Source organism: Otolemur garnettii, unplaced genomic scaffold (assembly GCF_000181295.1).
Source record: "Otolemur garnettii isolate 467f Iridium unplaced genomic scaffold, OtoGar3 scaffold00063, whole genome shotgun sequence".
NCBI classification, from domain to species: Eukaryota; Metazoa; Chordata; class Mammalia; order Primates; family Galagidae; genus Otolemur; species Otolemur garnettii.
Window position 1 is genome coordinate 1,401,878 of NW_003852458.1, and position 22,585 is coordinate 1,424,462.

A 22,585-nucleotide genomic window follows, 5' to 3' on the forward strand; every position below is an offset into this window, starting at 1 on the left:
AAGAAGAAGAAAAAGAAAAAAGAATTAGAAGTGAGTGTTCCAGAGAGAGGCAGGTATCACCCACGTTGGTAATCACAGTACCCGAATGCTTTGCACATTGAACTTGGGAACCTATTAAAGGTCTTGTTATACACACATTGTTCGAAGCAATGCACAACCCACCCTCTGTTCTCACCTGCCCTGAGCTATTGCTTCAGAGGATAGTCACAATCTTTGACCCCATGGTTTGCCTCTTTGTCTGCACCCAACTCTCACTCTGGTTCTTGCTACTTTCATTGGGGGAAATTCTAAACCCATCTAATTTGTGCTTTCTGCTGAAAATCAGGTTTCCGAGCAGGAAATGGATGAAGTGATAGCACGCAGCACTTACCAGGAGAGCAAAGAGGCCGGTTCCTCTCCTGCCTCAGGTACAGTAACTGCATGTTTTCATTCAATATTCAGTAGTTTCTCATGACACTTCCCCCCTCTCCTCCCCAGGAACCTCCCAGGAGGCGGTGTTGGGCTCTGTGTAATGACCAGGGTTGCCGAAAGTATCTGTCACTGAGAGTCCGTGCATTCTCTTGGCTGCTCCTTCTGTTTGGGCAGTTACTTAGTGTCATTAAAGCTATAATCATGCACGATGCTGCTTGTACAACTTTCAAATAATTTGCAAAAGTGACTTAGCATTTCATGTGTTTCTTCATCTGAAATGCTATAGGATCTACGAAAGGAAAACAACCAAAATACCAGATCGGCAGTTTGGTAGATACAGGCTACATTACCCATCCAAAAGCCGAGATTTCTTTACATGAATTTAAAAGTTTCAATTCAGAGAAGGTAATACAGACAGCAAGAATCCTGAGTTCCCTCTCTTAAGTGGAAAAGTTTGGGCAGAGGAAGATCAAGATAGTCAGAATTTCATATGAATTTAAAATTAAACATGGTGTTAAGCTTTAAAACTAATGTTTCCTGACGCATGGAAGCCTGAAGGGAGCCTTCAGAACATTTCTGAGCTCGAGATTTACTGATGTTCAGAATGATGTCCAGAAGGAAAAGGAACTGAGCTGTGAGTTACTGGCTGTCAGAGGAAAAGGCAGGCACAGGGGTTTTTGGCAACCATAAACTACCTTGATTATCTGCATTCATAATGAATGTATTTAAAGGGGGCATGGCCATAATAGGCTCTTTATTCAACCAGTTCGTTATCCTGACCTGCCTGAAAGCTGTGCTTTCATAATCGCACATTGCCACTCTGTCATTTATAAAAGATTTCAGTAAGCCGTGATCCTATCCCCAAGGTCTCTTTTGCTCATGGCATAGAGTTTAAAGTCCAAATTCTGAACCTTTTCATCCTTCAGTTAAAACCTAGATATTCAACCCTCTCCTTTTTTCTCCTGAGTTCCTTAGGTGATATTCATTTGTTCATTCATCCTGCAGTCTTTTCAGCAAATATCACCAATAGACCAGCTCTAGGGCCCAGCACTGTGAGGTCAGATTGGTCAACGTCTCCGCTCTGTAGATGGTTAAACAGTTGAAGAAGGGAGATGAGACACATCCACCCATAATGAAATTATACCTGTGTATGGAAATTGATATGTGGGTAGGATCAAATACTTTGGGAAATCAGAAAAAGAAATTCCTTCCAATTGAGATCATCATGTGGGTAGCAGCATCCAAGTTAGGGCTCAAAACATCTGCAGAATTGTGGCAGGGGGATGAGGATGAGGATGAGGTACCCAGGTAGACAGAACCCATGTCCACACCTGTGCACACTCCCTCAGTGCCAGACAAGCAAAGAGAGTTTTGTTTAGTAGGTTTGACTTACCCTTTTCTGGTTAAGGGTATCAGCCTGTGATGTGAGCTTCGTTGTTTTGACAATATGGTGAATTTTCCTCCCAACAGGTACCCCTTTGAAGAGTCCCTCTCTTACAAAAAAGGTGAGTCAAGCCATACTGCTACCTACCTCACTCGGCTGGACCACAAACCAATTCCTGGAGTCCCTGAGGACCTAATCCTACTTTCTACCAGGGGGTCATTTTTGCCACTTCATGCAGGAAATAGTAACAATGCCCACTTGATAACAAATACACAAATGTGTGTTTCTTTTATTAAATATTCAGGAAAAGAATGGAGTGACAGAACAAAAGGACTGAACTATAGTTTGAAAAGTTATTTTTCAAACTACTCCTTAATAACATGACTCCAATCAGTTCTTGGGACTTTGAGGAGACTGTGGCACCTTCCTCAGCTAGGGTATTCCTAAATCCCAGGGGACTGGGGTGCAGGATTGAAACTCCCCTGGTTTGGGCCCATCCCTTGGCTGGGTGGGTGGCTTGGAATTACTTTGTGCTTTCCCACCCCATCCCTGGGGGTTTTCCTGGGATGCTTGGTTTACTGCTGCTATAGCTTTTCTGATCATTGCCAAAACTTTGACAAAAAGAAAAACCCTCCTATAACACTAGTAGCCACAGTCACCTTTTCACTCATTAGTAATTCCTTTAACCAACTTTAAGTAAAGGGAAGTGTCACTCTCACGCTGTGTCAGACGACCATGAATGAGAAGAAAAGTGTTCTGGAACGATAGAAAGCAGTTGCCATGGGAATCTGCTCCTGGTACACCTCAGTCATGTGACGTTTTCTTCTTCACCAGGACTCCCTTGTTTCTGAATCTGAACTCTCCCAGTACTTTGCCCACGATGTCCCGCATCCCTTGTCAGACTTCATGGTGGCTGGCTCTGAGGATGAGGACCACCCAGGAAGTGGCTGCAGCACATCAGAGGATGGCAGCCTACCCCCTGGCCCCGCCAGTAAGCAGGGGAGCCCTCAAGGGCCCTGGGCTCCGCATTCCAGTAAGCAATTGCTAGTTCCCACCAATACACTGGAGGCCATGGTGGTTTAATTTCCCTGGTACTGTAACAGAAAAAAAGAACTAGACACTATGCCTCTAGTTGAGTAGATGCCATCTTTGTACACTGACCAAATACAGAATTTATTCTTGGAAAATGCAGCTCCTACTAATGACTGGCCGCTCAGTTATGCAGTAGGTAGGCCAGGCATATGATCTGTCCTCAGGGATTGATGATGGCCAAACTAGACCTCCTTTCAGTGTCATTTGCATAAGGTCTTGACTTTTATGACATCAAATGACATGTTTCTGGCTCCATAAAGTACACATTCAGGTTAAACAATCCAGAAGTTGGCTCTGTGCCTGCAGCACAGTGATTAAGGTGCCAGCCACATGTTCAAGGGTGGTGGGTTCGAACCCAGCCAGGGCCTGCTAAATGACAACTGCAACAAAAAATGGTATTGTGGCAGGTGCCTGTAGTCCCTACTACTTGGGAGGCTGAAGCAAGAGAATCACCTAAGCCCAAGAATTTGAGGTTGCTATGAGCTGTGATGCCACAGCACTCCACCAAGGGTAACATAGTGAGACTCTATCAAAAAAAAAAAAATCCAGAATTTGGGGCTTAAGACAAAGGAAAAAAAAACTTAAGGCCATTATAGAAAAGAGAGAGAAGCTGGCTACCCATTCTATATCATTCCCAAGAAGCCATACATGTATTTTCTAAGACTGGGGTCCAGTGGAGGGAGCTTGTGTGTCTGCCATGAGTGAACACAGAATTTGTGTGTAATGATGTAAAGATGGGATCAGGTTTTGAGACCAGGAAAACCCAATTCCATTTGACTTTTCTCCCCCCACCCTTCCAGCTCACAAGGAGCCAGGAAAAGCCAGGGCCAACAGCCTTGTGGCTCTAGGAAGCCAGCGGGCCTCTGGGCTCTTACACAAGCAGGTGACAGTGGCCAGACAAGCCAGTCTCCCTGGAAGCCCACAGGTCCTCCGAAACCCTCTCCTCCGTCAGAGGAAGGTGGGCTGCTATGATGCCAATGATGCCAGTGATGAGGAAGAATTTGATGGAGACTGCATTTCACTCTCAGGGGCCCTTCCAGTTCCCAGGAGGTCTCTCACAGAGGACAACTCTAGGCACACCTTAACTTCTTCCAAGGTCACGGATATCAACAACCAAGAGCAACAACCCCGGAAAACACTGGTCAGCAAGGCTTGCTCAGCGCCTCTCCTCGGCAGCTCAGTGGACCTAGAGGACAGGGCCCCAGAGGATATGGTGGGCACTTCTTCCCATGCAGCCAACCTGCTAGACTCTGCAGAGACTCCCAAAGGAGGTGCTGGTGGCCCTTGGAAGAAGGAGCTGTCAGGATCAAGTAGTTCACCCAAACTGGAATACAAAGTCCATGAGGACACCCAGAGTCCGAGTCTGATGAGCACAGACAGCCCTGGTTCCCCCCAGCAGAAGAGTGAGGGCCTGGGGTCCAGACACCGACCAGTGGCTAGGGTCAGCCCTCACTGCAAGAGATCCGAAGCCAGACCCAGCAGCTCTGGGACAGTGAACCTGACCAGCAGAGCCAGTGAACCATGCAGTCTTGACTTGAAAGTCCCAGCCACTTCCATCAAAGTGACCATTCCTAGTTTTCAGCCAGGTGGAACCATGGAGAAGGTAACTGACTTTTTCTTAGTCACTTTGAATTGAGGTGAATATCGTGTGACTTGAACATGGAGTGGTAAAGCGTGGGCTAACCTGCCTGGAGGGAAAGGTGATGAATGAGAATTATCTTTCAGCAGAGTCATGCACTTAAACACACGGCCTGCTGGGAGCTCATTAACACATCAGCAGGATCTCAGCCATGAGATCATTTGGCTAAAGATATAATGGTTCTCTTACCTATACACAAGGCCTATGGTGATGACAGGATGGCAGTGTGACCCGGGGAAAGTGGAACTCTGGGCCAGGTACCAGTTCTTCCACTGATTAGTTATAGCAGTGGTTGAGTCACGACCTGGAAGAGTTACTAAACTTTGCTGAGCATCAGTCCTCTGGGCTGGCTCTCTGCCTTGGTCCGCACACAGAGTTGGGGTGACCATAAAACACAGGCTAATGGTGGTTCTCTCCAGCTGGTGAGGTTTTAAGTGATGCCTATTTTTAAAAATATTTCTATAGTGATTATGTGTAATTATAGCTACTCACAACCTTGTGTATCTCATGAAATAATGGGGATTCGTTCACTTAAAAACGGATAATGCACGTTAAATGCAAGTTAATATTATTTATACTACTTGGTTACAAGTATGTAAGACTTATCAAATTGTTCATTTTTAAAAATTTTTAATATATCTTTTAGCAAGGAGAGAATAAGAGAAATTAGTATTGTTTATAATTTCTTCAACGTAATTTTTTTCTCTCTGAGCAGAGAAGTTAGATATAACTTGTAATGCTGTGTTTATAAAGATATGTGTTCAAGTGGCTTATTTAAACACGTAAATAAACCCAGAAAATGTTAAGTCATAAAAACTATACTAAACAGAAATCCCTTTTTTAAAATCTTTTTTCTTTAAATAGAAATGCACACCTTTTTTTATCATCTGCAAAAATCATATTTTTACCTCCAGCCATCACAAATGTTTTAAAATACAATGTTTAGGGACGGCGCCTATGGCTCAGTGAGTAGGGCGGGGGTCCCATATACCAAGGGTGGCAGGTTCAAACCCGGCCCGGCTGAACTGCAACAAAAAAATAGCCAGGCATTGTGGTGGGCGCCTGTAGTCCCAGCTACTCGGGAGGCTGGGGCAAAAGAATCGCCTAAGTCCAGGAGTTGGAGGTTGTTGTGAGCTGTGGCATCATGGCACTCTACCCAGGGTGATAAAGTGAAACTCTGTCTCTACAAAAAAAAAAAAAAAAAATACACATACATACATATATATATATAAAATAAAATGTTTGACCTTTGAGTAAATTCCTTCTCTTAGTAAGTACTATCAAATTTTAGATATAAAGCCAAATCAGTATCTTTATTCATAAAACTTTTTATCTATTAAAGTAAGAATTTTTGTAATTCTGAATTCATATTCCCAATTACTGTTGAGCAGCATTTAAGGCTTTTGTACAGGAGATTTTAATTTTTTTCATAAAAATTTTAGGTCTGAAATTTGATGATTTTATTTATATATGAGAAAGAAAATAGAAGCATTGCCACAAAGTATTTGTCGTCAAAAAACAAACAAAAAAAAAACCCCAGCTAATCGGCAAATCACTTGAGCCCAAGAGTTTGAGGTTGGAGGTTGTTGTGAGCTATGACACCACAGCACTCTACCAAGGGCAACAGAGTGAGACTTTGTTCAAATAAAAAAAAAAAGACCCTCTCTCTTCTAGCAAATGGGTTGTCCTCTGTTTTATTTTTAAAATTGAGGTGAAATTCAGATAAAATAAATTCACCATTTTAAAGTGTACGATTCGAGGGTCCTTAGTACGTTCACAAAGCAGTGTAACCTACCACCTCTGTCTAGTTCTCAAACTCTTCCACTCTCTGTTCCATACGTGCTTTTCTATTACATAGTAATAGAAGATTAACTGAGGCAAACTCTGTGGGTGTCCCTGAGCCAGCAATTGACATTTTACAAAAATGACTCTCAACAAAAGCTGCTAAAGGCATATTGTCCCCTCCACATCTTTCCTCTGCTGCCATCGTTGGGCCACTTTATGACTCATTAACTCAATGGATACATTTCAAATAAATCTGATTTAACTTCATGGTAAAGTTTTAAAATTTCTTTGCAGTAAGTATCAGAAGACAGGAAGGTAACAGTAATCTCCCCACCATCTAGCACCCATGGGGATTGGTAGACTCTAAATAAATGTCATTTCTGGTTGCTTAAGAGTTACTATTAAAAATAGGCCTAACAGATTCTGTCACCCATACTGTATTCCATACCATACCATGAACTCTGCATTGACTTGATACTAATATGGAAATACACTAATTAAAAGCAAATTAAGACCAACTTCACTTACTGTACCTTAGTCTTACTGTATTATAGAACAACTTTGTAAATGCAGTGTATAATTTTAGTTAAATGGCAGTCAATACACTTTCACCTTCACCACTGTATTTTTTTAACTTCAGGTAATACATGTTAACACTTGAAACTGTCACACAGAACACATGTGAGCCACAGGGGAGAAGCAGGAAGTGTCGCCTTACTGATGGCCTGGGCTGGGGCATAAAGTTTAAACTCAGATTCTTTTCCCTTGGCCAGGTCACGTGCCAGTTGCTTGAATTAAGTCAAAACTGACACTTGACCAAAGTGAAGTCTCGAAATACTCAATGTCATTTCCATTTATCCAGATTGGTCCTCTCCCTCACTACCGAACTACAGTTGCGATCATCTCTATGCAAGATAGTAACAATAATACCTTCCATCTGTACAGCCTTTTATATGCTGCGTGCTGATTTTACAGCTGTTCTCATTTAATCCTATTTAAGTTCTGTGAGTAGTAAGACTGAGCATGTTTTACACATCCTTGTTTTAGTTGAGAAAATTGAAGCTTAGGGAAAAGGGACAAGACCTCGCAATGCCTAGTAGACCTTAAACCCAGAATTTGGGTCTTCTGGCTCCTAGTCCAGGGCTCTTTTGATTTTTCCCAAACCAACTCTCTTCTGTATACGATGATGTTGTCTTATAATGCAAAAAACCCAAAGGCTATTTCCAGTGACTTATGGTTGCCATTGTGCTAGGAGTCTCTGGGAAAGCTGACCATCCCGGATGCTCGTGTCCCAACCAACTGTGGATCAGCCAGTGCTCTGTCCCACTCGGACGCCAGCCACCTCACAGAGAACCTGCCCAAAGCTGCACCAGCAGATCAGGGGCAGGGGCAACAACCTGTGACGGGTAAGATTATTTTTCCATTCACTAAGTGGAAAGATAGGAGGGTAGATTCCCTAATAAAAGCATTACACGTGGATAATATTGAGGGGGAGACTCTAGAGACTTCTATAGAAATGATTAAGAGGTCAGTGCTGCCTGCATTTAACAACTTTACTAGATCATTGTGCCTGAACTTGTAATTTTAATTCCATGTTGAGTACATCCATTTTCAGTCATTCAACACTATTTGCCCATTTTCTGAGACCAATGAGAAAGACACAGGTCAGTCAGAAGACTGTCCCACCCTTCAGACTCAGACTCCCAACACTCTGCTTATGTCCAATCGAATGCACTGAGAAATGGCAACAAGAACCTCCGAAAAGAAAAGTAAAACAATATTGAAAAATGATACTGAAATATTGACAAGGGATGGAGTGACATCATGGAAACAGAAATCATCTCAGTATCTGTTTGGCTCCCATCATCGAGTAGTTGTACAAAATAATACTGCAAAACGTGATTTTTTTCAAATCAATTAAGTGACTTCACTTCCTTGTTAATGATCTTTATTAAAAATTTGGACTCTAAATTTGTACTCTGAAGGGAGGAGACCCTTTTCTCAGTGGCTGGTGACCACTGTGATCCCGCAAGTCAAGCTGGGGTCTTGGCCGTACTCTGCTGCTGTCTGTAGTCATCCGTTCCCTGTCACAGCGCTTGCCTTCTGATGGGTTAGCAGACTGTGGTAGTAAAGAGAAAGAAGGTCGCTTCCCTTGTTGGGGGTGACCTACAAATTATAAATTTGAAACCCTAGAATATCACCCCATACCTTCATGGTTGCTCACAAAAAAAAATACAGGCCCCTGATGTGTTTGTCGTGGATCTGAGGCTCTTTGTTCCTCAGTCACTGATGAGGCTGTTGCTGTGGTTTCTGTTCTGTCGCTCGGGTTCACACTCACTCACTGAACAAACGAATCCATATTTGCTAACAATCTGACTTTATTGCAAAGTCACGCAACTCAAAGGGATCTTATTTGAAGAAGATGACGTTACATTGAGGTAGTCTCTGATGTCACCTTTCAAAGTAAGGCATCAGTTGAGGCCAGCATCTTCAGACATTTTAGGAGGTGTGTTCTACATGGAAATCCACTAGTTTTCCTGGAATGTGTATTTGCTTTGAAAGGGAGCTGACACTCCCCCCGCCCTCCGCCCAGTAACATCATCCTAATTTGTAACCTTGTGCAGAAAATTCTTTCCTTTCTCACCACTTGAGCAGTTTCTTATTCTAGATAGGCAAGTTTTTCTGAATACTGACAGTTCATACTTTAAAGTAAATGGGTTTATACCTGTCAAGTTGTCTTGTGTCATATTCAGTGTAGAGAGAACTGAGGCTCCTTCCCCCCCTGCCCGTGCTCCGCAGCACTCTGTGCACCTCTGGGACCCCAGTGATCCCAACGTGCTGCAGGTATCTGTCCCCCTCCTCTGGACTTTTTCTGCCCCCCTCTTCTGGACTTCTTACAGGTAATAAGCCATGAGAAAGGAGTAACTGTGTGTCCTTGGCAAACACTAAATACTAGTGCCAGGAACTAATTATATTTAGTACCACATACATAATATTAATTGTACTATACTTAATCACCATATACTTAAAATATTGAAACACGCTATTGGTTATTTGGTTATTTAATTATTGAATGTTAAGGGTCCTCCTTGTGAGCCCTGAGCCCTGAGTTGCAGTGGCACACTGGCTCCCTCTATAGCTTGTGGGATGTATCAGAAGTATTTGACCCAACATAATACATGGGGACATAAAGTTGGTGTGAAATTTAAAATAGTTTAACATAGTAAATCACACGCAAACTTTATGGATACCCTGTACACTGCCTGATCCCTAAAAAGTTTTAGAGCCTCTGTCTCCTTTTTGTAGACTTTTCTCTCATCATCCCAACTGAAAGGTTGTCTGTGACCAGTTGGTCCTGCTGACAACTTGACTTCTGGCAGCAGCTCGTCTTCCAATTTTATTCTACATAGTTTAGTGGTTTCCAGTGTGTAGGAAGGTTATTCGTCAAAACATAGCCTATTTTAACTGTAATATCCAAAAATGAATTATTCAAAAAAGAGCACCTTACTTAAAAAAGCTGAGCCTCCTGGCTGAGCATGGTGGCTTATGTCTATAATCCTAGCACTCTGGGAGGCCGAGGTGGGTAGATTGCTTGAGCTCACAAGTTCGAGACCAGCCTGAGCAAAAAGCAAGACCCCCATCTCTACTAAAAATAGAAAAACTGAGGTAGAGGCTTGCTTAAGCCTGAATTGGAGGTTGCTGTGAGCTATGACGCTATAGCACTCTATCCAGGGCAACACCTTGAGTCTTTGTCTCAAAAAAAAAATCTTCTTTAAGTTTCCAAAATGATAGATACAACTTGTTAAGCACAGGGGTGTCTGGGTTCAAATCTGAGCTCCAAACTTTGACCAAACAAGTGACCTGGATTAATTACTCATGTTCTCAGCTGCCCACCTCATGGGGTTATTTAGAAGGAATCAATGACATTTTTATGTGTAGCACTTGTAACACTGTTTACTAGTACCTAATATGTTCAATAACTTGTGTGTACATGTGATTTTCATAAGAGAAAACATATGCATGTATAGATCTGCCTAGTATATAATATGCATTCAGTAAGAGAAGGGTGTCTGTAAAGTTCCTGTGCAATTTAAAATAGTGCGTAATTTTAAATTGCACATGAACTTTATGGATACCTGGTGTACACATACATACACACAAACACACACACCCCATTTCCTAAGAAAGTGTTTAGAAAGGAATGAAGATCTACTTGTTGTTGACACAGGAGCACATTGCCCACCAAGATGTGTTGGTTGTGAGGTCTGATTTTAGATCCTAAATGCTTTCTAGCAATGTTTGGCTGTCTCTTCTAATAGTATAAACCAGGAAGCGGGGACTTTGCAGGAGCTGTCAAAGCTGTTATGAGACAAGCCCTACAGCGGTGTGGGAAGTGTAGGCTCCTTGTTTGCCACTAAATGTTCAAATAACTGTTATGAAAGGAATCCATGTTGATGATAAACACTTAGGAAATTACAGTCAAGAGAGAAATTTTAAAAGGTAGCATTAAAATGCTACCCACGTCTCACCCACGTCTCAGAGGAAATCTCTATTAGCATTTTGGTATATATCCTTCTAGTCTTCCTGTGGGTGTATGAATGTGTATACAACAAATACGTCAATCACAATTCTCTGCTTTTTTTTCTTCTTCTTTTTGGAAAACAAACAAGAAAAGACTTCAGTGATCTAACACCCATTTTTACCCCAAACATCGAGACAAAACATTTGAACAGCCTGCTGGGGTCCACAGGCTGTGTGACTGACACCCGCCCTCCCAGGCACTCCTGCACACTGACGGCTTGGGTGTCAGCGACTTGTGGTCTACTCCAGTTAGGAAACTGCACGAAAGCCCTCCAAACCCTTCCATACCTATAACACTTAGGAAGGCCCCTGGGCCTTTCCCACTTGAGCTGTGCCCTCGTATAGTCAACCTTCCTCCCATGATTGGACATTATTATAGAAGGTTTCCAAAGGGAAGATATTTTGAAGGATGACATCAAAGACTGTCTCAGTGTAAGTTCATCTCCCTCAAATAAAATTAACATATACTTGGCAATAAAGTCAAATTGCTAACTAAATTGCCTCTTAGGGTTTGTTCTGTGAGTGAATGTGAAATTTTTTAAAAACAGCCTTTAAACCCCTCCTTTTGTCTCTTTACTACTTCCCCCCATATTCAGTGACAGCACAATTGGGAAAGCTATGCTAAAGGGAGCTCACAAAATAAAAAGAACGCTGAGTGCAGTGGCTCATGCCTGTAATTCTAGCACTCTGGGAGGCTGAGGCCAGGTGGATTGCTTGAGTTCAGGGGCTAGAGACCAGCCTGAGCAAAAGCAAGACCCAATCTCTTCTAAAAATGGAAAAATTAGCCAAGGGTTGTGGCAGGTGCCTATAGTCCCAGCTACTCGGGAGGCTGAGACCAGGGGATCACTTGAGTCCAAGAGACTGGGGTTGCCATGAGTTTTGATGATGTCATAGCATTCTACCCAGGGAAACAGAGTGAGACTCTGTCTCAAAAGCACAAAGAGCACATGGATTTGAACCTTAGCAGGCCCTGGCCTTCCACAGTGGGCCTGGGAAAGTGTCCAGGGTGTCTTAATGATCCAACCTTGCCATTGCCAAGGGCACTCTATGCAGAATCCATAGAATCGGGATTTAGGCAGCTAGGCAGCATGGAGCTGTACAGCCAGCTTCCTAGGGTGATCCCAACTCTACCACCCATGAACTCTGTGGCCTCAGGCACTTTTTCAACTGCCTGTCCTTCTGTTCCTCCTCCTAATGCAGGTGGTCACAAGACCCACTTCAGCATTGGAGGATAATTAAGTGCATGGAAAACTGTTAGCATAATGCTAAATCCTTCATTACTGGAAAAACTCTCAGCAAAGTGCTAAGTCCTAATAATTAGTTCTTAATTATTCACAGAAACTTCAGGAAGAAAAAAATATGTAATTAAGGTGATTCTGCGTAAGAGATATGGAATGAACGTAATATTTGGGGTAGACTCACTTCTTAAGCCAAGAGCTTTCATGTGACTGAGCTTTTCACTCCAACCTTAAACCTGTACTTCTAAGACAATAGCTTTGTTCTTTTTTATGTCAGTTTTTCCCCCTTTGCGAGATGCTATGTGCCATAGATGGACAAATTAGCCCAAAAGTATGCAGGGCCTTGTGAGGAGGCCCCACCAGAACAGAGTGGCTCTTGGAATCTATCTCAGGGGTAACTTAACTTTCATAACCATGGTATATCAGTGCCTAACAGCTGTGTTTGTGTCGACGGGTGGCGGTGTCTTGCTGAGTGGCGTTCATTATTGTTGTTGCGTGTTTTTGTGTGCCGTACGACGACAGCTCTGATGGTCATTTCAGAAAAAGAGTTCCAAAATTGCTTTGAAGGGTGGACTAGGTGCTGGCGTCGGTGCATAGCTTCCCAAGGGGAGTACTTCGAAGGTGACCATAGTGATATTCAGCAATGAGGTATGTAGCACTTTTTCTAGGATGAGTTTGCAAACTTAATTGTCAGACCTCGTTATATGCATTGTGTAATGATCATATCAGAGTAATTAGAGTATCACCTTAAACACTTGTCATTTCTTTGTAGTAGGAACATTCAAGATCCTCTCTTCTAGGTATCTTGAGATATACATTACTTTATTGTTAACTATTTCGCCCTATCATGCAATAGATCACCAGAATGTAGTCTCCTGTCTAATGGTCATTTTGTACCTGCTGACCAGTCACTCCCTAGCTCCCTTCCCTCCCCCAGTAACTACCATTCTACTTTGTACTTCTATGAGATCAACTTTTTTAGATTTCACAAATGAGTGAGAGAGACCATGTTATTTGTCTTTCTGTGTCTGGCTTATTTCATTTAACATAATGTCATTCCAGGTTCATCCATGTTACTGTAAGTGACAGGATTTCATTCTTTTTATGGCAGAATAGTATTCCTTTGTGTACACATCTCATTATTTTCTTTATTTAATCATCATTGGACAGTCAGGTTGATTCCATTTCTTGCCCATTGTGAATAGTGCTACAGGGATACAAATATCCCTTGACGTGCTGATTTCATTTCCTTTAAATATATACCCCAGTAGTGGAACCGATGAATCACATAGTAGTTCTATTTTTGATTTTCTAACAGACCTCTGTCTGTTTTCCATCATGGTTGTACTAATTTATGTTCCTACCAACAGTATGTGAGGGTTTCCTTTTCTCCACAATCCACCAACACTCTTTGTCTTTTGTCTTTTTGATAATAGGTATTCTAACTGGAGTAAGATGATCTATCATTGTGGTTTTGATTTGTATTTCTCTGATGATCAGTGATAGTGAGTTTTTTTTTTTTTTTACATACCTGTTGGCCATTTTGAGAAATGTCTGTTAAGGTCTTTTGCTCATTTTAAAATTGGATTATTTTGTTTCTTGCAATTGAGTTATCTGAATTCCTTATGTACTCTAGATATTAACTTGTCAGATCATACTTTACAAATATTCTTTCTCATTCTGTGGGTTGTTTCCTCACTCTGTTGACTATTTCCTTTGCCGTACATATGAAGCTTTTTAGTTTGATATAATCCCATTTGTCCATTTTTGCTTTTGTTGCCTGTGCTTTTGAGATCTTATCAAAAAATTCCTTGTCTAGTCCAATGTCTTAAAGCATCTCTTCTGTGTTTTCTTCTAGTAGTTTCATAGTTTTGGGTCTTACATTTTGAGTTGGTCTTTAATCCATTTTGAGTTGATATTTTGTATGTGGTAAAAGGTTCTGGTTTCATTTTTCTGCATGTAGACATCTAATTTCCCCAGCACCATTATTGAAGAGACTGTCCCTTCCTCGATGTGTATTCTTGGCACCTTTATGAGTTGGCTATAGATGCATGGATTTATTTCCAGGTACTCCATTCTGTTCCATTGTTCTGTGTGTCTGCTTTTATGCCAGTCCCATGCTGTTTTGGTTACTATGGCTTTGTATATATTTTGAAGTTAGGTAGCATGATGCCTCCAATTTATTTTTTTCTCCTCAAACTTCTTTGGTTGTTCATGGTCTTTTCTGATTCCATATGAATTTTGGGATTGCTTTTTCTATTTTTGTAAAGAATGTCATTGGGATTTTTGATGGGGATTGTATTGACTCTGTAGATTGGTTTAGGTGGTGTGGAGATTTTAACAATATTAATTCTTCCACTGTTTTCCTCACCTTTCTCCTCCTCATTGGCCAAATTACCCCTTATGAACCTACTTGAGTCCCCACCTCCTCTGTCAAGGCTTCCCAGGATAATCTGGCCTTCTAGCTCTCCCTCTCTGATGTCAAGACAACTACAGCTTTATGTAGGCTTGTATCCTATCTGTAGTATTCTGTGTGTCTTCCCCAATTAGCCTCATCTACTGCACTAAAAAGGAAGTCTCCTAAGTACCGCATCACTCACCTCCCATGGCACAAGGTTAAGCCTGCACCTGAGTGGACAGATGCTGGGAATGAGAGAGTCATGAGGCCTCTGCCAAATCCATGCAAAAACTGAGGAATCAAACACAGCAACAGCCTGACCCCCATGGCTCTTTTGCCATCAGAGAATGGCTCATGTAAAGAAACCCAAGAAAAGGATTTCTGGTGTCCCCAGTCCTTAATAATAACCAAAAGAGAAAAAAAAAAAATAGGCAGACCCAAACATTACTTCTGTCAGCGGAGTTATTTTAGAGTATCTAAAACAGGGTGGTATTTGTTAGAGGTGGGTGCTCTGTAGTTTTAGGGACAAAAACAGACAAGAAGGCCTATATTAGAGCATGGAATGTCTTTTCTGAAAAAGAAAAAAAAATTGAGATTATTTATAATTTTCTGGTTTTTAACAATTGAAAGGTTTCCTGTTTTCTCACATTTTCCCCCTTATCTCTACTACAGCCTCACCTTTTGTTTACATTTCCACACAGGACTGGACAGCTCCCCAGACCTCACCCCTCCCCGAGGGAAGACAGGGGCCGCACACCCTGACCCCAGCAAGACCTCAGTAGGTGCAGAGCACGTCGGTGGCCTCCAGAACCCTGGTCAGCCTGTGTCCCCTGTGGGCTCCAAGCCCAAGGGCAGATCACCAGTCAGACTGGCCCTCAAGGGCAGCTTGTCCCCAGGGGAGAAGACAGCAGCTCCTCCTGACTGCAGCAAGAGCAGGGCTGCTCCAGCAGCCAGCTGCACCCCCAGCACCAGGAGCGCAGCTGCTCTCAGGGGAGCAGAACCCAGGGCAGAGGGAGTGACACCATCTAGTGCTATCCTATCAGGAGACGACCTCACATCCCAGGAGAAGAGACAGGGAGCTCCTGGTAACCACAGCGAGGCTTTGAGAACAGGAACCCATGCACCTGAGAACCCCCAGGAGTCTGCTCTCCTGGAGGGGACAGATTCTGTGTCCTCGAGGGCACCGCAGGCCAGCCTCTCTATGCTACAATCTACCGACATGACCAAAGGAGTGTGTGGCAGTGTCTCAGGGCACTGTTGCCCAGTGGGGAGTAGAGAGAGCCCTGTGACAGACATCGACAGACTCATCAGGGAGCTGGATGTGTCTGAGGCAAGGGCTCTGTCTTCCCAGAAAGAAGAGGAGGGGAATCTGGAAGGCAGTTCTCAGGGCTGCCTGCCTGCCGAGCCCCTAGAAGTCATGGAAGGTCAGACACCCTCCCCTAGGAGGGCCCGGGCTGCAGGTCCGCTCCCTCACCTTCAGTGGGCCTCCCAACCTTCAGTTTTGGACTCAATTAATCCTGACAAACACTTTACTGTGAACAAAAACTTTTTGAGCAACTATTCTAGAAATTTCAGCAGTTTTCACGAAGATAGCACCTCCCTATCCGGCCTAGGTGACAGTACGGAGCCGTCTCTCTCTTCCATGTATGGTGATGCTGAGGACTCATCTTCTGACCCTGAATCGCTCACTGAAGCCCCACGATCTTCCACCAGGGACAGCTGGTCACCTCCTCATTCCCGTGGCTCTTCTCACAAGCAAGATGCCGTGGAGTCTGAGGAGGAGCAAATAGAAATCTGTTCCACGAATAGCTGCCCCAATCCATGCTCAAGTCCTGCTCACCCTCCCACCCAGGCTGCTCCCTGCCCTGCCTCAGCCAAGGTTCTGCCACTGAAACACAGTGCTCTGAGCGAGCTGGTAGAGACTCCATGTGAGAGAGCCACCTTCTTGCCAGGAGCCTCAAGCACTACAATCCCAAACTCTTCCTCACCGTTTTCACTCTCAGATGTAAGCTCTCAGGAGCACAACACTCATATGGACGTAAGCATTTCACAGAACCACAGGCCACAGGCCTTGAGTGTAGCAGGAACTGTGGACACCACCAGCGCTGGCTCAGCTGTGGAAAACACTTGGCCTTCTAATGTCACCGCGCACTTCCACAAACCCCTGCTCACTCTCAGCTCCCCTAACATGGTAAATGGTTTAGAACATGACATGCTGAATGGCAAAACCCTAAATAAACAAGAAACAAACAGTGATGCAACCATCCACCCATCCTTCTTAGGTGCTAATGTCCCCAAGATAGGAGAATCTGTTTTGGCAAACCTGCACATCTCTGAAAGCCAAGACCTAGATGATGTACTACAGAAGCCAAAAGTGGTCGCCAGGAGGCCCATCATGGCCTGGTTTAAAGAAATAAATAAAAGTAACCAAGGTGCGCACGTGCAGAGCAAAGCTGAGAAGGAACAGTCCATGACACCAGCCAGGAGTCCCGACTGCAAAAATCAGCTGTGGAGCTCAAGCCACACAAAGGGGGTCCCCATGCTGCACAGCCCTCCTCAGCCAAAAGTGAACCTGGAAATTAAAGACCTGTCTAAGAAAAGTCCGGTGGAAACACTGCTGAGTAACTGCCAGAAACCCAAGTGCAGCCCTAAGCTAAAGAGACTTAGCATTAAGAGCAAAGGCAGAGTTAGCTCCGAGGCCTCTGCTGCCAGCACAGGGAGGACTACAGGGCTGGACCACAGGAAGCCCCTCACTTCACCCCAGGCCTCCCACAAGACGCTCTTTAAGGGAGCGTCACAGCTGTTCCACTTGGCTGACCATGAGAAAGCTGCAGCCAGCCCCAGGTCTCCCCAGTGTGTGCTGGAGAGCAAGCCGGCTCTGGCTGCCTCTGGGTCCCTGAAGCCCTCAGCGTCAGACACCAGCATCAGGACTTTCATTTCACCCCTGACCACCTCCAAGACTCTTCCTGAGCAGGGTGCCTGCAGTAGGTCTCACACAGCTGTCCACTCTGAGCCCCACAGAGGCTGCCCACCTGCCCCCAGATGTCCCAAGTGTGGACCTGAGGGCAAGGTGCCCTGCACCAACTCAGGCCCAGTGAGCCCCGCAGCTCCCAGGAGCATGTCCACAGCAGGGAACAGGCAGAGCGAGCCTCGCTCCAGCAGCTCCACCAGCTCCACCAGCCACGCTGTGTCAGCAGCATCAGAAGTGGCCCAGCCCAGGCTGCCTGGCGAAAAGGGAAGCAGCACAGTTGCTAGTGATCCCCTGGAAAGAACAAACCAGCTGACCAGAGTTGAGACTGCTTCTGAAAGAATGCCAAAGAATGCACGTGGTGACAAGCCAGCTGAAAGTGACAGATGGGGAGGGGCCTCGGCCCAGAACAACTGTCAGGAGAAGAGTGAACTCAGACTCTGTCACCAATCAGCGGAATCATCCCCAAACCATCCATCCTCGCTCACATCTCCTGCCTTCCAAGTGGAACCAGAAATGCACCGACCATTCAGCATGGCGAAATTGGCCGCCTCTTCCTCCCCCCAGCTGCCTGCTAAAAAAGGAGATTCCTCCCAGGGAAAAGCAAGCCAGATGGCAGCCTCCCTAGGGGTACCCAAGAACTGCACACCCGTGGAGGAGGACCACCCATACTTCACACCAAGGCCAGCAACCAGGACCTACTCCATGCCAACCCAGTTCTTAAGCCATTTTGGACGGGAGGGTCAGTCCCCACACAACCCGGGTCGCTCTGCCCGGGACAGTCAAATTCCTGTGACAGGTGGTGGTCTCCCCGAGGCAAATGCCCCCAAAGGGGGTGTTGTTGGCCTGGTTAACGGACAGGGTGTATATAGTGTTAAGCCCCTGCAGGAAACATCGAGGATCCTTCCAGTAGCAGATGAAGGGGATACCGTTTCAGTCCAGGAGACGAGCTGCCTAGTCACAGACAAAATCAAAGTCACCAGAAGACATTACTGCTATGAGCAGAACTGGCCTCATGAATCTACCTCATTTTTCTCTGTGAAGCAGCGGATCAAGTCTTTTGAGAATTTGGCCCATTCTGACCGGCCTGCAGCCAAGTCTGGGGCTTCCCCTTTCTTGTCGGTGAGCTCCAAGCCTCCTGTCGGGCGACGGTCTTCCGGCAGCATTGCCTCAAGCAGCCTCGGCCACCATGGGGACGCAGCGGCAAGGTCGCTGAGACGCAGCTTAAGTTCCTGCAGTGAAAGCCAAAGTGAAACCAGCGCCCTTCTCCCTCAGATGACCAAGTCCCCATCCAGCATGACACTGACCTTCTCCCGACAGAATCCGCCAGAGACCAATAACAAGGGTCCTGGATCTGAGCAAAAGAAATTCCTTGGTCCTTCAGGAATTCCCACCCCAACAGTAACCCCAGCCTCTCCTGCCAAGAGGAACAAGTCCTCCGTGCGCCACGCCCAGCCCTCACCCGTGTCTCGCTCCAAGCTCCAGGAACTGAGAGCCTTGAGCATGCCCGACCTTGACAAGCTGTGCAGTGAGGACTACTCAGCAGGGCCCAGTGCTGTGCTCTTCAAAACTGAGCTGGAGATCGTCCCCAGAAGGTCATCTGGCTCCCTGGCTGGAGGCCTTTTGTGTCCTGAGAAGGGTGGGAATAATGCCTGTCCTGCAGGAAGCAGCCCTAAAACCAGTGAGCCTGGGACACCCAGTTCAGCCAATGAGGTGGGCGAAAATGCCCAGGATCTGCTCTCTGGAAAAAGCTGGTCAGTTAAGTGAGTATCTGCCCCTACTTTTACTTCATAAACTTGTTTTAGGGCCAGAAGCGGTAGCTCACACCTGTAATCCTAGCACTCTGAGAGGCTGAGGTGGATGGACTGCCTGAGCTCATGGGTTTAAGACCGGCCTGAGCCAGAGCAAAACCTTGTCTCTAAGAATAGCCAGGCCTTGTGGCGGCTGCCTGTATTCCCAGATACTTGGGAGGCTGAAGCAAGAGAATCGCTTTATCACCAAGGGTGATAAAGTGAGACTGTCTTAAAAAAATAAAAATAAATAAAAATGAACTTGTTTTAATTTGGAATAATTTTAGACATATAGAAAAACGGCAACAGTGTTAACTGTTTACAGTGTTAACATCTTACATAACCACAGTCCATTGTCAAAAGACATTAACATTGGGATGATACTACCAACTACAGACTTGATTCAAATTTTGCTAAATAAATTCTATACCAGGACCCGACATTGCATCAGCCCCATTTGTTATTTATTTACTATTTAGCCTTTTTTTTTTTAAACTGTCTTTCTGTGTCCTGCCAGGTAGAATGCTATGGCCTCAGCCTAGCTCACTAGAGAACTGGAGAAATTGTTTTCTTCTTTAATGTTTTTCCAATGTATTTCTGTTATTTAGTTTGGATCAACTTATAATCTCGGCGGGGGAACAGCAAAGATTACAATCTGTTTTATCGTCAGTGGGATCAAAATCTACTGTCCTGACTCTCATTCAGGAGGCGAAAGCACAATCAGAGGTGAGTGAAATGCAGAAAACACAGGAAGATGAATTCAGAGCAGTGTTAGTGCCTGGGTGTGTGCCACCAGCTCAGACAGCCAAGGAGAGCCCCCCAACATCCCAGAGAGGACATGTTGGATCGTAATTTTTTTTTTTTGAGACAGAGTCTCATTATGTCACCCTCAGTAGATGGCCATAGCATCAGAGCTCACAGCAACCTCAAACTCTTGCCTCAGCCTCCAGAATAGCTAGGACTACAGGTGCCTGTCTCAATGCTCGTTTATTTTTTGGTTGCAGTTGTCATTGTTGTGTATCAGGCCTAGGCCTGGTTGGAACCCGCCAGCCTCAGTGTATATGGTGCGGCTGGTACCCTATTCACTGAACTATGGGGGCCGAGCCTCGATTGTGACTTTTATGATGTGGTCTGACCTCACTAGCTACCAGCTGGCTCTAGAAGCTAGACCTTGTTTTAAATGCTCAGCAGTCAGGTTTGTGTCATTACTGTTTTAATTCCCCAGTAGCAACTAGTTACCATCCATTCCACTCCTGCATTTGGCATTTGTCTGCAGAAAGTCCTCAAAGCAGAACTAGGCATGTTGGAAACATTGAAAAATGACAAGTACCTCTGCCCATTGAAGTGGGGATAGAAACTAGTCAAGAGAGCCACCTGCTGGCAAAAGAAAAGTTACATTGCTGAAACCTACCCTTGCCCTGTAAGCATGGTCGACTCTTGGACCACATGGGAATTAAGGATGCTGACCTCCTCATAGTCAAAAATCTGCATGTAACTTTTGACTCCCCAAAAACCTAACTACTAATAGCCTAGTGCTGACCAGAAGCCTTACCAATAACACAGACATTAATTAACACATTTTCTGTATTATGTACTATATTCTTATAATAACATAAGCTAAGAGACTAGAAAATAGTATTTTAAAAAATCATAAAGAAAATACATTTACTGTTCATTAGTAGAAGTGGAGCATCATACAGATCTTCATCTTTGTTATCTTCATAGCGATGAGGAAGAGGAGTTTTGTCTTGCTGTCTTGGGGGTGGCAGAGGCAGAAAAAAATGCCACATATGACCCTGATAGCTCAAACCCAAGTTGTTCAAGGGCCAACTGTGTAAGAGGATCTGAGCCCCAGAACACAAGACAAAAGAGCTAACTAGTAATTACAAGTTACATCTTTAAGTAAATCAGCTATAACAGTAAACATCAATAATGTAAAACCATGGGTTTGCAGCTGGGACACTCTTCAGAGGAACAAAACTGATTTCTTAGGACTATTCATAAATATTTGAACCCTAATAAGTATTTTTCTATTTAGAGGAAAAGGTAAATATAAAAAAACTTTTCTTTAGTGGTGACATACCTGGGTCACTAATGTTATCCAAGAACACTGTTCCAGAAATTCAAACACAGGGGAACCTCTGTAAGTTAACCACCCAAGGTATTGTGACAAACTGGTCGACACACAGAGGTGATGAACACAAGGAAGTAGGCCGACTGTACTGATACGTACGTGTGGTCCACGTCTGGTCCGTGAAAATTAGGTCACCTTAAGGAGATGGTTAATGTAGGGAGGTGGTTGACTATGGAGCTTCTACTGTACCACCCAGCGTGGCTATAAAGTTTGTCAGCTAGGGATCGGCCTTAAAATCCATGGTGAGGAGATAGAGTGGTTTAGGGTCCATTCCCTTCTGATTCTCAGCCAACTGGCTTGGATCTATGCAGTTAAGAAACGCCTGAGATGTGAAGCATTTTTCACTTTTCAGTAAAGGGAAGAACTCCTCGTCTCCCTTCCTCTTTATACTTTTATAATAAGTAAGTAGTAAGGAGGCTTCACTCTGGGATTGCCAGCCAAAGTGGCTCAGGTTGGGTCACACTTTGCCAGGCCCCCTTTGCTACAGACATTTAACAGTATTAGATAAAATGTAAAAGGATAGTGGGCACAGTGGCTCACGCCTGTAATCCTAACATCTGGATGGCCAGGAGGATCACTTGAGCTCAGAAGTTCAAGACCAGCCTGAGGAGGCCAGGTGTGGTGGCTCACACCTGTAATCCTAGCACTCTGGGAGGCTGAGGTGGGTAGCTTGCCTGTGCTTCCAGGTTGGAGACCAGCCTGAGCAAGAACAAGACCCTGTCTCCAAAACAGCTGGGTGATGTGGTGGGGACCTGTAGTCCCAGCTACTCAGAAGGCTGAGGCAACAGAATCACTTGAACCCAAGACTTTGAGGCTGCTGTGAGCTATGATGCCACAGCACTCTACAAAGGGCAACAAAGTAAGACTCTCAAAAAAAACCAGCCTAAACAAGAGCAAGACCCCTCTCTACTAAAAATAGGGGGAAAAAAATTGCTGGCTATTGTGGGGGGTGCCTGTAGTCCCAGCAACTCAGGAGGCTAATGCAGGAAGATCACTGGAACCCAGGAATTTGAGGTTGCAGTGAGCTGTGACGGTGCCGGGCACTCTACCTGGGGCAACAGAGCAAGATTCAGTCTCAGAAAAAAAAAGTAACATAAGAGAACCGGACAGTGTCCACCAGCCTTATAAACAAGATGCACATTTTCTAAGACCTCAAACAAAGTAG

The 22,585-nt window shown here is 44.6% G+C and overlaps 1 protein-coding gene across 1 annotated transcript in view; it reads left to right on the forward strand.

Moving 5' to 3' along the window:
• PDZD2 (PDZ domain containing 2) overlaps nucleotides 1–22,585 on the forward strand; it is a 258,964-nt gene that overhangs the window by 223,388 nt on the left and 12,991 nt on the right. Inside the window, exons 14-20 of the mRNA XM_012807050.2 lie at nucleotides 326–407; nucleotides 1,882–1,916; nucleotides 2,630–2,786; nucleotides 3,688–4,490; nucleotides 7,564–7,717; nucleotides 15,230–19,259; nucleotides 19,895–20,012. Coding sequence (XP_012662504.1) covers nucleotides 326–407; nucleotides 1,882–1,916; nucleotides 2,630–2,786; nucleotides 3,688–4,490; nucleotides 7,564–7,717; nucleotides 15,230–19,259; nucleotides 19,895–20,012 — 5,379 coding nt within the window. The remainder of the gene's footprint in view (nucleotides 1–325; nucleotides 408–1,881; nucleotides 1,917–2,629; nucleotides 2,787–3,687; nucleotides 4,491–7,563; nucleotides 7,718–15,229; nucleotides 19,260–19,894; nucleotides 20,013–22,585) is intronic.